Source organism: Hemiscyllium ocellatum, chromosome 39 (genome assembly GCF_020745735.1).
Source record: "Hemiscyllium ocellatum isolate sHemOce1 chromosome 39, sHemOce1.pat.X.cur, whole genome shotgun sequence".
Lineage (NCBI taxonomy): Eukaryota > Metazoa > Chordata > Chondrichthyes > Orectolobiformes > Hemiscylliidae > Hemiscyllium > Hemiscyllium ocellatum.
In genome coordinates, this window is record NC_083439.1 from 35,518,783 (window position 1) to 35,533,755 (window position 14,973).

Here is a 14,973-nt window from a genome sequence, read left to right on the forward strand (position 1 = left end):
AAAGTATTCTTATGTGAAGTCAGTTATTCATTGTGTAACAGCAGATGGCTTAATCTTTACTATTGTAACAGGCACCCAATCAATATGTATGTTGCCTTATCCTCCCTGTAAAGTCACGATATAATTCATTAAGAATCATTAAGAGAACATCAAGAACTCATGTCCCTGTGCACGTGAACGATCATTCTGTCTCTGACCAGAGCCTGGAATAAACGTGAAGGAGGTAAAACTATACTGTGTTACATTTAACAGCAGAGCAGGAGCTGAAGCAGCCAAGAATGCTGCGTTCACCGCGCCTGCTGCTGCATGCTCAGATGTGCTGGTATCCTGCATCTGAAGCATCTCCAGAAGGATGGAAGTCTCATCAGTTTTGTGGAACATTTAACTGCCCCAAGAATTCAGATTTCTCTGTGGAATGATGCACAAGGATAGATTGAATTTTGACATCGAGTCATAGAGTCCTACAGCACAGAGACAGGCCCTTTGGCCCAACCTGGTCCAAGCTGACCAAAAATAACCACAAACACTAACCCCATTTCCCTGCAGCTGGCCCATATCCTTCTAATCCTTTCCTATCCATGTATTTGTCCAAATGTCTTTTAAATGTTGTTGATGTACCCACCTCAACCACTTCCGCTGGGAGTTCATTCCATATGCGTACCACCCTCTGTGTAAAAACGTTGCCCCTCAGGTTCCCTTTTAGTCTTTCCCCTCTATCCTTAAACTGATGTCCTCTAGTCCTCGATTACCCAATCCTGGGAAAAAGACTGAGTGCATTCACTCTTTCTTTGCTCTCATGATCTTATTCACTTCTCTTAGGTCCCCCCTCCGCCTCCTACACTCGAAAGAAACATGTCCTTGCTTGTCCAACCTCTTCCTATAACTGAGACCAATGAGTCCTGGCAACATCCTTGTAAATTTCTTCTGCACTCTTTCTAGTTTAATAACATCCTTCCTATAGCAAGGTGACCACAACTGAACACACTACTCCGAGTATGGCCTCACCAACATCCTGTACACCTGCATAACAAATTCCCAACTTCTATACTCAATGCCCTGACTGATGAAGGCCAGTGTGCCAAAAGCCTCCTTCACTGCCCTGTCTACCTGGGACTCCACTTTCAGAGAACCATACACCTGAACTTCAAGGTCCCTCGGTTCCACTGCATTCCCTCAGGCCCCACCATTCACCGTGAAACACCTACCTTGATTTGACTTTCCAAAATACAAGACCGCACCCTTATCTATATTGAACTCCATTTGCTATTTCTTGACCCACTTCCCCAACTGATCAAGGTCCTGCTGCAATTACTAATAACATTCCTCACTGTCTATGATACCAATTATTTTAGTGTCATCAGCAAACTTACTAACCATTCTCATCCAAATCATTGATATAGAAAACAAACAGTAATGGACCCAGCACCAACCCCTGAGGCACTCCACTAGTCACAGGCCTCCAGTCTGACAAGCAGCTCCCACTATTACCCTCTGCTTCCTACCATCAAGCCAACTGAGTATCCAATTTGCCAGATCCCCCTGGATTCCATGTGATCTAACCTTCCAGAGCAGCCTACCATGTGGAACCTTATCAAAGGCCTTACTGGAACCCATATAGACCACATCTACCACCCTGCCTTCATCAACCTTCCTGGTTACTTCATCAAAGAACTCTAATAAATTTGTGAGGCATGATCTCCCACGCACAAAGCCATGCTGACTACTCCTAATCAAACCTTGTCTTTCTAAGTGCATGTACATCCCTCAGAATCTTCTCAAGTAACTTACCCACCACAGCTGTTAGGCTTACTGGTCTATAGTTCCCAGGTTTTTCTTTGCAGCCCTCCTTGAATAAGGGCACAACATTCGCTACCCTCCAGTTTTAATGGGACCTTACCCATGACTAACAATGATGCAAAAATGTCAGCCAGGGACCCCGCAAATTCTTCTTTAGTCTCTTGCACTGTTCTTGGATATATCTGGTCAATACCAAGAGATTTATCCAACTTCATACATTCTAATACATAAAACATTTCCTCTTCTGTGATATAGATTGTCCCCAAGATATGACCACTAACTTCCCCAAGTTCCCATGTCCTTCTCCATGATAAACACGGAGAAGAATATTCATTTGACAACCTCGCCCATCTCCTGCGGGTTCTACACATGTCCACTCTCGTCCTTGTAAGGTCCTATTATCTCTCTAGTTATTCTTTTTCCTTTAATATACTTAAAGAACCTCTTTGAATTCACCCTAATCTTCTCAGCCAAGGCTATCTCGTGCCCCCTTTTCACCCTCGTGATTTCCTCCTTCAGTAAACTCATGTATTCCCTGTATACCTCCAGGATTTCCCTTGATCCCAGCTGCCTGTACTTAAGCATCTATTTTTTCTGGTCAAAGTCTCAATATCTCTTGTCATCCAGGGTTCCCTATTCTGGCCAACCTGGCCCTTCACCCTCACAGGAACTCATAGACTTTGAACTCTAGCTATCTCATTTTTACAGGCCTCCCACTTGCCAGAAGTCCCTTTGCCTGCAAACAAACTACTCCAATCAAAGCCTGGAAGCTCCTGTCTAATATTCACCTAGCCCCAATTCAGAACTTGAACCTGTGGACCGTTTTGTCTCTCTCCATAACTATTTTAAAATTAATAGAACAATGGTCACTGGTCCCAAAGTGTTCCCCACTGTCACCTCAGTCACCTGTCCTGTCCTATTTCCCAAGAGTAGGTTGAGTTTTGCTCCATTCTGAGTAGAGCTGAAAATGTGTTGCTGGTTAAAGCACAGCAGGTCAGGCAGCATCCAAGGAACAGGAAATTTGACGTTTCGGGCCAGAGCCCTTCATCAGGAATGAGGAGAGGGTGCCAGGCAGGCTAAGATAAAAGGTAGGGAGGGAGGAGGGACTTGGGGGAGGGGCGATGGAGATGTGATAGGTGGAAGGAGGTCTTTGTAGAGGGAGGAAGAGAGCTTCTTCAAGGAAGGCATCCTTGCAAGAGGATTCGCAGTAGGTTAAAACCTTCGAGTAAAAAGTGAGGTCTGCAGATGCTGGAGATCAGAGCTGATCACCCTCACCTTGACCCCCCAGGTCATCTCCTCTGATCACCCTCACCTTGAGTCTCTCTCTCACTGCACCCCCCCAGGTCATCTCCTCTGATCACCCTCACCTTGACCTCCTTCCACCTATCACATCTCCATCGCCCCTCCCCCAAGTCCCTCCTCCCTACCTTTTATCTTAGACTGCCTGGCACCCTCTCCTCATTCCTGATGAAGGGCTCTGGCCCGAAACGTCGAATTTCCTGTTCCTTGGATGCTGCCTGACCTGCTGTGCTTTAACCAGCAACACATTTTCAGCTCTGATCTCCAGCATCTGCACACCTCACTTTTTACTCGAAGATTTTAACCTACTCGAATCCTCTTGCAAGGATGCCTTCCTTGCAGAAGCTCTCTTCCTCCCTCTACAAGGATTTCAGTGAGTCTCTCTCTCACTGCACCCCCCAGGTCATCTCCTCTGATCACCCTCACCTTGACCTCCTTCCACCTATCACATCTCCATCGCCCCTCCCCCAAGTCCCTCCTCCCTACCTTTTATCTTAGACTGCCTGGCACCCTCTCCTCATTCCTGATGAAGGGCTCTGGCCCGAAACGTCGAATTTCCTGTTCCTTGGATGCTGCCTGACCTGCTGTGCTTTAACCAGCAACACATTTTCAGCTCTGATCTCCAGCATCTGCAGACCTCACTTTTTACTCCATTCTGAGTAGAACCCTTTCTATACTGCTTGAGGAAACTTTCCTGAACGCACTTAACAAATTCCACCCTGTCTAAGCTCTTAACACTCTGGTAGTAGTCCCAGTCTATTTTTGGAAAATTAAAATGCCCACTATGACCCCCCTATTGCTCCTGCAAGTCACACCAGTCTCCCCGCATATTTGTTCCTCTAATTCCTGTTGACTATTTGGGGGCCTATATTACAACCCCAATAACATCACCATCCTCTTCTTATTTCTTAGCTCCACCCACAAAGCCTTACTGGATGATCTTTTAATTAATTCATCTCTGATTACTGCTGTGATACTCGCGTTAATCAAAGGCCAAATGTCCTATTTCAGCCACGACAGAAGATACTTCCACTCTGAATGAGGACAGTTACAAATAGAAACACCGCAGCCTGGGCTCACAGCACCTCTCCCTGGAAGAACCGTACAAATATTTGCAAAATGTGTCAATTTTCACCATTCATCAGGTCCTACAAAAACCTGGTTTTTGTATTTACATAGCACCATACCCCTCATGGTAGAGTCACCTCTCACATTTCACATCAGCAATATCAAGGAGAATTCAAAGTTTGGGAGAAGATTTGTAGCGCTTCACAGGAGGCTCCCAAGCACTGAGGATGTCACCTAGACAGGGAACGAAACATCTGCAACACAAATTCCCAGCTCGGCGAACAGAACCACAACAATCAAGGATGGGGCAAAGAAGTCATTCAATCAGGTGACTAAAGGCCAGTCAAAACAGATCCGAGGGGTTTGAAGGGAAAGGTGTACATGGAGAGAAAGAAAACTTTAAAGTGGAGCATTCCAGAGCTTGGGGCCAGACAACTGAAAATGCACTCACCTGAGGCACAGACATTAATGCTACCTGTCAGAGGCTTTAGAAGTTGTGGAAGGGAAGTGCTCATAAATACTATTGTATGGCCCAACTATTAATTCATCAAAGTTGGAGGAAGATTGTGGAGAATTAGGTTTCTGGGCCCATTAAAGCCCTTATATGATCAATCATGGTTACTTGATTGTCTCATCCTGTCCTAATCATTATTTTACAGGTGGTGGGGGAATCCCTTATCATGTGGGAAGCCCCTGGAGTCAGGGAGGGATGGGAATTCTTTTCCAGGCCTCATTGGTTGTTCTGTCCACTGCTACAAGTGCAATCCCTCTCACTCGCTCTCGCTGGTGTCCTCCAGATTGACCCTAGACCTATCTTAATCCTGGGCTGGTTCCCAGCTAAGGACAGGAGCCTCACCTTAAATCAATGAACACTACTCCCAGAGTTGAAATGCCGAAGGACCATGGTTGTAGAGTAAAGGATTAACTCCCAAGAATGAACATGGGAACCTGTCATTGACGTTGTTGTGACTGCATGGTGAGATGCTCGAGAATGAGCAACCCCTTGTGAGGAATTGTAATGTATATAATTAAGATGATTGAAATAAATAATGGGTTAATAAAGACTCAAGAGTCTAACCATCTCTCTATTGTGGAATGACGATACTCAAAGGCATTATAACACTGAATCTCCCACAATCAACATCTTGGGAGCTACCATTGACCTGAAACCAACCTGAACTAGCCATATAAATACAACATCTACAATAGCAGTTCAGAGGCTAGGAGTCCAGCAGCATTAACTCACCTCATAACTCCCCTAAACCTGGCTGCCATCTTCAAGGCACAGGTCAGGAGTGTATTGGACAACTTGCCTGGATGGATGCAGCTCCAACAACATTCAAGAAGCTTGACACCATCCAAGTCAAAGTAGCCTGCTTGATTGATACTGCATCCAGAAGTTTTCAGCCCTTTCACCACCGATGGTTGGTGGCAGCAGTGAGTTCTATCTACAATATGCACTGCAGAGGTTCACTCAGACTCCTTGGACAGCACCTTCCAAAACCATTACCACTTCCATCTAAAAGGACAAGGGCAGCAGATACATGGGAGCACCACCATCTGCAAGTTCTTCTCCAAGCCAATCTCCATCCCGACTTGGAAATATATTGCCATTCCTTCAGTGTCCTTCCCTAATGGCATTGTGTGTCTACTCACAGCATGTGGGCTGCAATTGTTCAAAAAGCAGTTCTTCACTTTCTCAAAGGTAATTAGGGATGAGCAATAAATGCTAGCCAGTCAGCAATAGCCACCTCTCATGAATGAATAAGAAAATGACACCCCACAAACATTGTCTAGAACCCCTCCTGAATGGTGAATGGGCTCCCCACTGAACCTATTCCCAAGCAGTGAGGACTCACAGTGACTGTTTTTGGAGCAGTGTGTTGGGTGTGGGTCTGTAATGGTTATTGGAGTAAAGAAGTCATTCCAGGAAACAGACCTGAGGCAAGTGTGCTCTCAGTTGTTTCTATTATTATTATGCACATCATGTTTACATAAATCAATAAATAGTTGCAGTAATGCAATAAGCTCTGTATTCTTTAATCAACATGATACTCTAGTTAGACTGGAAAGGTGGCTATCCTCGTTCACACATTTTGGGCTTGAAGGGACACAATCGCCATCTGCAGCCGAGTGAAACCTGGCTGTCACTGTCAGTGGTGAGGTCCTGTTGACCCTCTTGGCATCTGAAAGGTTGAATAAGTTGGAAGTGTTCTCATTCAGCCAGAGGGGAACTAATAAACATTTCAAAATTATGAAAAGCTTTGAGAGACTAAACAGTGAAAGACTGTTTTTGCTCTTTTGTGAATTGTAAACAAGGCCTGGATTGAAAACAATCCCTAATTGAAGAAAGAGAGGAGATTTTCCACAGCCCAGGTCTTTTGAGCACAAAGTACTTTCCCACAAATGGCTTTAAGGCAACAACAACTGATGTTTATGAAGTATCCTAACTTATTAAACATCCTGAGATGTTACAGAATAAAATTTGACACCGAGCCACAGAAGGAGTTGTTACATCTGGTCAAAGTTTGGTTTAAATTGTTGCTTATAAACAAGATCTAAAAGAAGGAAAGTGAGGTGGAGAGACTGAAAGGATTAAAGAGGATATTCAGAGCTTGGAATGTCAGAACTAAAGGCAGAGTGCTTAAAATTGAGGATGCTCAGGTGACTCATTAGGGAGTCTTGTGATATTCTGTTATTTGTAAAGAACTAGGAATTAATATTTAGAAGAATAACGTCCATGTGCCACAGTTACAGCTGCAATGTAGCTCGGCAATGATCTATCCAACCATCAGGCTTGTAATGAATGACTTGAAACTTTTAAATCTAAATGTCCGTTTATTTTTAATTTCTGAGGACCAGTAGAGCTACAACAAATGCAAAATCTCAATTGTGGGGCTGGAGTTGATTTAGAGATTGGGAGAGGCGGGGTCATGGAGGGATTTGAAAAGGTGGAAAGAAATTTTAAATCCCCAGAACTGGTCTCAATTGTTCCCTGGAATCTATCACTCTCCCTTCTACACCTTTTCCAGCTACACAATTGTCTACTTAATCCTCCTAATTCTACACTCATTAGAACATGGTGCAAGGAATTACCCAAAGATTACTATCTTTCGGCACGCTCATTAATTTACCGCCTAGCTGCCTAAATCCTGTACGTCATTTCGGGGTTGGCAGAATCTCATGCTCCTACCTCCACAAGATATTACTGATGTCACACTTCATAGAATCACAGATTCCCTCCATTTGGCCTAACAACACTGACCCTCTGAAAAATAACCCACCCAGACCAATTCCTCTACATTTACCCCTGACTAATGCACCTAATCTACACATCCCTGAACACTATGGGCAATTTAGCATGACCAATTCACCTGACCTGCACACCTTTGGATTGTGGGAGGAAACCAAAGGAAATCCATGAAGGCACGGGGGGAATGTGCAAACTCCACACAGACAGTTGCACGAGACTGGAATTGAACCCAGATCCCTGGCACTGTGAGGCAGCTGTGCTAACCACTGAGCCACCGTGCTGCTCCCTTCTTTGTGACACCCCATGCAACTCTTTTGTCTCCTTCCCTTAGCTCCTTGACCTGTTTCTGTCCAAAACCCTGAATATTCCTCTATCTGGTGGCCATCCCCTTCATCCGGGAATCTCCTGGCAGATTTGGCATTACCCACTTCTGAGTTCTGTCGATCAAATTAACCGGCAGCTCTCAAGGGGCTGGATGTCTGTGTAGTGAGGAGCAGAAGTCAACCATCTATCACGCTGAGACTGGCAGGAACATGGTATGGCTACACAGTGGCATTTCCTTTCCATTATGGTGGGGTATCATGGGCTAGGCCTTCAGTTATTGCCCAGCCCTAATTACCCAGAGGGCAGTTGTTGGCCTGGAGTCCTATGTACGCCAAACCAAGTAAAGACAGCAGATTTCCTTCCCTGAAGGACATTAATGAGCCAGATGGATTTTCATGACAATCAACAGTGGTTACGTGGTCATCTTAGAGCAGCTTTTTATTGAATTCACTTCAAACTATCTGTGTTGGTGAGATTCAGACCCATGTCCCCATTAACCTGGGATTCTGGATTACCAGTCACAGAGCCAGAAAAGTGATACACTGCAGCATGAGGCCATACTTGTTATCCAGTGACATTATCTCTGTACCATTGCACCCATCAGTCAGCTTGGGACTGATATTTCCTTGGGGTGAAGGGGTACTGAGTACATGCCCTCTGTAAAATTCAACCTTATAGGTTAAAACTAAACACAACAAATGGTATTGGAAAAAGCAGATTTTATTAAAACTCAAATAATTTAAAATGCTTTCACTTTGGCCAGTGCTTCGGCATTTCAGTAAATTAAGGCATTACATCTGAGACTACGGAAAAAACAAAAGAAGATTTCAAATTCACAGTGAAGTGATTACATGAACCAGACAGTGTTTTTGAAATATCCATGACGAATGGTTTCTGTTGAGAAGCTCCAGTTCATGGGGCTTCCCACAGTTATCACTCTCAGCTGACTCACTATGGTCAAGTCAGGGAACAAGAACAAAACACTGGGGAGTACATCAAAGAAAGGTCATCGACTTGAAGGCATGGGTTTGTTTCTCCAGGGGTGGTCCCTGACCAACCAACTGTTTCCAACACCAGTTTTATTTTATTGATCTATACATTGACAATTTCCAGTCTCCAACAGTGTCACTTATTGCAAACAATTCTTTCTTGCAGCTCCCAGGACATACTTTAATATTATCTCACTTTAGAATGTAACAACAATTATTCAAACTAGGTTGGTACAAGTACCATCAGATTTCCTGCATGTTTGACAGCGAGACTGTCATGAAAATGTGTTGCTGGAAAAGCGCAACAGGTCAGGCAGCATCCAAGGAGCAGGAGAGTCGACGTTTCAGGCATGAGCCCTTCTTCAGGATTCCTGAAGAAGGGCTCATGCCTGAAACGTCGATTCTCCTGCTCCTTGGATGCTGCCTGACCTGCTGCGCTTTTCCAGCAACACATTTTCAACTCTGATCTCCAGCATCTGCAGTCCTCACTTTCTCATAGTGAGACTGTCATTCCTAGTAAATACCAAAATTTGCTGTTTGCCCATAACAATCAATATTAGAAAGAAAGGAATAATAGCAGAAAATAATGAGAGGAGAGATGGGGCATATCGCTAGGAACTGACCGTTTCCTCACCAGGATATTAGAAATCGGTAAAAAAATTACAGATACGTTATTCATAATTTTCTAAAATTTACCTGATTCAGGAATTGTCCCTTAAAATTAGAAAATTGCCAATGTTACCACAATGTATAAGGAGGCGGCCTAGAAAAATCTAGATTGATTTGTTTACGACCTGTTATGAAATATGATTAGAATCTGTTATTGGGGCTGGAGGACTGTGAACTTGGACTCAACAGAGCAAGCTGGCATAGATTTGTAAAGTGTAAGGCATATCTGAATTGACATACAGTGGCAGTGGTATGTACCATCTGGAAGGTGCACTGTTGTAACTCCTTCAACAGCACCTTCTAACTGTGTGAACTCCACCATCTAGAAGGACAGGAGCAGCAGAGGCATGGAAACAGCATCACCTGCAAGATTCCCCCCAAACCTCTCACCATCATGACTCGGAAATATGTTAGTGTCGGTGGATTAAAATACTGAAACTCCATTCACAATAGCATTGTGGATCTACCTAGACCACGTGCACTGCAGTAGTTCTATAAGGCAGCTCACCACCACCTTCTCAAAGGCAACTAGGGATGGGTAATAGCCAGCCAATGGCACCCACATCGTATGAACAAATAATATGTTTGAAATAAAAAAAAACAACAGATATGTGTTAATGCAGTCACTAGCATGATAGATAAGAGAGTATTATTATTAATAGGGGCTTCCAAAAAGCATTTGAAAAGGCTCCTCACAACTGGCTATAAGCATAAGTGATAACGGATAGAATTGGAGTCACATCTTGTGCCATGTTACCACCTTCCTCCCACACTTTATAACACTGCATCTTCCAACACACCATTGGCCACACAATGGGCACCTATTGTGGTAATGAGAGAAACAAGCAATGAAAATGATGACATTTGAGGACTACACCCAGGAGGATCACTAGAGATACAGCATGTTCATGACAATGAAATCACTTCAATTCACGTTTGTAACTTACTTTATTTGCAACAACCAAATCCACCAAGCCCTTTGTTGATCGAATCAAAATATCAGCCTCTTGGATTGAAAGTCCAGTCAACGAGGATCCATTTATCTTGAGCAGCGTATCTCCAGGACTGAGTCTCCCATCCCTAAATATCATATTGTAAAGAAATCTCAAATGAATATTGTGAACAACATTGTACAAAAATAATGATTAACACATGATTCTATTCCATGTGAGCAGTGCCCAAAAGGCAAGTCCTTGGCTCACTATCAGCTGATGCTTCATCCTGAGCCAACTTTCCTTGGCAGTTTATGTCAGTGGTGGTTTGCCATTGGCTTTCTCTGTCAATGACACGTCCCAAGTTTACCTCAGTCAGAGCAAGAAATTAACCCCTGGTGCTGGCATTATCCCAAACCATACATGAGCTCTCTGTGCTAACCAGCCCCGTTAGTAATACAGGATAATGGCAGTTATTTTGTACTCTGCAGCAAACAGAATGGGAAAACACAAAGCCATATGTCCTGCAGTCTAAAGAAGGCTTTCGGGGAGTAAATCTTGTTATGAGAAAACCAACAACTGCTCAGTGATTGTGAAGTTGCTGTAGCCTTTGGTGTATCCAGAGAGTTTGCTGTTTCTCAATACCCTGTGATGTGAGCTTGCTGATGATCTGTGATGGTGAGGGCCACAGGAAGAAACCAAGATGAATCATCCTCTCAGCACTTCTGGCTGAAAATGGCTGCAAGTGCTTCAATCTTCTCTGTTACATTCATTAATTCGACTCACCCTTCACTCAGAATGGGCTCCTAGTGTTATTCAGTAGTCTTCCACTATTCACTGCTGGATGTGATAGAACCGCAGGCTTTGATTTTATCTGGAAAATCTCAGCAAGTCTGGCAGCATCTGTAAGGAGCGAAAAGAGCTGATGTTTCTAACTGACCCTTTGTCAAAGCTGGGTCAGCTTTGACAAAGGGTCAGTTAGACTCGAAACATCAGCTCTTTTCGCTCCTTACAGATGCTGCCTGACCTGCTGAGATTTTCCAGCATTTTCTCTTTTGGTTTCAGATTCCAGCATCCGCAGTAATTTGCTTTTATCCTTTGATTTTATCTGTTAGTTGTAGAGTCACTTAGTTCTGCCTATAGTGTATTAATTATTCCGGTAAGTGTGAATGCAATCCTGTGTTATGTACAGCTTCACCAGGTTGACACCTCATTTTTAATTATTCTCCTGGCTTGCAATCCAATGGTAATGGTCAAGTGGAAAATATTGAAGATTATGGTTGAATATAATTCTGCTGATGTTGACCCACTCTTATGGATGCCCAGTTGTGAGTTGCTAAACCTATCTTGTTTACCACATTAGTAAAGCCACACAAAATGATGCATGCATCCTCAGTGAGAAGATGGGTCTTTGTCCTTGCATATACTATATGGTGGTCACTCACATCAATACCTCCACGGATAGAAGCATTAGTGACAGGCAAGAAATGGTCAATTAATTTAATTCCTCCCACCACCAGGTGAAGTCAAAGAAGCATGTCCTTCAGCTTTGACATTCGTGCCACAATAGAACATAAAACATAGAACATACCAGCGCAGTACAGGCCCTTCGGCCCTCAATGTTGCACCGACCTGTGAACCAAACTAAAGCCCATCTATACTACACCATCCCATTCTCATCAATGTGCCTATCCAATGACCACTTAAATGCCCTTAAAGCTGACGTGTCTACTTCTGTTTCAGGCAGTGCATTCTATGCCCCTACTAATCTCTGAGTAAAGAAATTACCTCTGACATCTGTCCTATATCTATCACCCCTCACTTTAAAGCTGTGTCTCCTCGTGCAACCATTGCCATCCAAGGAAAATGTCTCTCACTGTCCACCATATCTAACCCTCTGATTATCTTACCTGTCTCAGTGAGACAGACAATGACCCACTCTTGATGACAGACTCTGCAATTCCCCACCCAGAGACTTGGTGCCCACTGCACTTCTTCTACATGGAAGGATAACAGCTAAGAGAGATCACTAATTTTCTTTTCCCAGATTTAACCTGATGGTCATGTGGTCTAGAGTCAACATTGAGATCACTCAGGGCTATTTTCATTCTGACAATATCCTGCTGTGCCACCACCATTGGTGGGCCAGCTTTAGCAGTGGGACATGATGGACTCTGATCATGATGGAATAGTCTGGGCTATTGGTTGAGAGGTCTGATACTGTGAGACTGACTTTGTCAGGTTATTAGAATCTTAGAGGTTATTGTTTGACGAGTCTATGAGACAGCTCTCCCTCCCAATTTTGTTTTAGTTCCCAAATACTACTCAGGAACAGAGTCAACACCATACCAACGATTGAAGCGAAGGCCCTGTCCATGTCATGACCCATTGAACTGACCCAGCAAACCATATACTGGTACCAAAAGACCGCTTTCCCAGACAAGCTGTAATATGAGATTCAGACACATTTACCTGCATAAGTCAGACCACACAAGGGGGCATTTAAAAGCAAATTGCTGTCATCTGTCTCTCTAAAGAATCTTTGACAGTTTGCCTGATATATTAAACGTCCGCTCCCTTTTTCTAGAATGGGAATTGTCACAACTCACCTTCCTACAGACCATCCCCTCAGGATCATTATTGCAAGGACCGAAATAAGCCAATCAACCTCTCGATTCTCTTCCACCAATCAATTAAATCCTGGCAGTCTGTACCTTAACACTATATATCAGCTTGCTGGAACCTTTAATACCATTGTTGAACAGATGTTCTATCAATCTCCCATTTCGAAAGTTTCCACACATTCTATAATCCACCATCAACAACCTTTCTGGAAACAGAGATCTCAATTTCTGTGTCTAATGTTATGAAAACTATTTCCCAACAGCATCGAGAATGACCCAGATTGCATTGTCTGAGTTTCTGTCGAGGTGTTTATCAATAAGTATTCTAAAAAGTCCTAATATCTCTTGAATATCTAAATGCAATGGCATTTTCTTGTAGTTTGAATTGGTGAACATTGGGCCAAGCGTCAGTGTATTTATGACATGATTCTTCTGTGCTAGCTCTGTCATCAACAAGAGGTCATCAGGCTGCAGACTCATCTCACACTGAAGGAAAGAAAGATAGACTACAGTACAATGCACTCACATACTCTAAAACAAGTGCCAAAGACAGGGGCTGAAGGTGTAAAATTCTCCTACAGTGCAGTGCATGAACACGTGTAATAAAAATGGACGAGTCATTCAAAAAACAGAAAGTGAAACATTTGGTTGGAAATAGGCAAGAATATTAGTGCAGGCAATTCCTCACAGCCTAAGTAGTCAGCAATGCTTTGAAAGGAGCATTGGAATTTACCATTCTGCTGATTAGACCCGTCACAGACTCCAGATATCATCAATCAATCCTCTTACCTCTCAATCATTTCCTTGATTGAACATTAACCTCAGATCTCTTTAGAATGTATAGGGATAATTGCTGTTTAAGTTTAAAAAACAAAGACCTGATCTTGTGCTGAGGAATGATGACTCAGAGCTGGATCACCACAGCAGCTGTTATGATTTTGAATGTACCTTACATCAATGTGCAGCTGCTTCTGGAGGCGATTGTCAAGGAGGTAAGGGCATAAATTGAACATTCAATTTGCTTCACATGTGCCCCCAGCAGTTTAATCATAGAAAATGGATAAACAGAAACGGAACAATTGGCCCAGCAAGCCCCACTTCCATGATGACTTGAATGTCAAGAAGCAGCCATGAGACCAGCAGGAACATGTTCTACTCATTACCAACACTGCTCTCAAGTAATGAATTCCCAACATCCAGCTTTACTTTATTCTTATGTACCTTAAACCTGTGTCCCTAATTTTTCTCATTGTGGCAAACTGGAAGTAACCTATCCACATTGAAATGACTGCACAGAGACCGGTATCCCATCACCAAGTCACCCTTGCTTTACACATGGAGAGTGCTTAACACTGATCCAGCTCCCTCAGAGCCAGCTCTCAGAGTAAACAGGATGTCTGACAGTTTTGTTTTGTTTTCTGTCAGCCAGGGTTCCCTGATTGGGGCTGTTAATCTGGTCCAATCAGGGAACTCATATTCTATGAGGTCCACCTGGCAGGTCTGTTGCAATTACTACACATATGCTTTTGTTTATTCCAACACTCAGTGTCTAAACCACCCACCATTGAGTTCAGGGCGCCGTGTGCCCGCTTAAGTTGCACTCTTGATAAATACTTCAGACACAAAAGGCCATCCTGGAAGAACAAATGCCTAAAACATTGCCCTTCATATAACACAGCTGGATAGAAGCCAGGGTGGTAATCTGGCCTAGAGCATCACCCACACTTTATAGAACTGAGCCAATTCTCACGACAATGTGGAATTTATAATGGAGGAAGGAGTTTGGTACAAATGTATCATAACCATTTGCATCTTCAATTATCTCTGAGCATCATTAAACGCAAGCCTCTGCTTAAACTTGATGTCACGAGGAATTAAAGGCTATGGGGAGAATGTGGGTAAGTGGAGTTGAAATGCCCATCAGCCATGATTGAATGGCGGAGTGGACTCGATGGGCCGAATGGCCTTACTTCCACTCCTATGTCTTATGGTCTTATGATCTTAAACCACACAAGGGT

The 14,973-nt window shown here is 43.5% G+C and overlaps 1 protein-coding gene across 1 annotated transcript in view; it reads right to left on the reverse strand.

Annotated features, from left to right (window-relative positions):
- The window catches only part of il16 (interleukin 16), a 140,537-nt gene that overhangs the window by 102,466 nt on the left and 23,098 nt on the right, over positions 1-14,973 (reverse strand). The window contains exon 4 of the mRNA XM_060852890.1: positions 10,347-10,479. Coding sequence (XP_060708873.1) covers positions 10,347-10,479 — 133 coding nt within the window. The remainder of the gene's footprint in view (positions 1-10,346; positions 10,480-14,973) is intronic.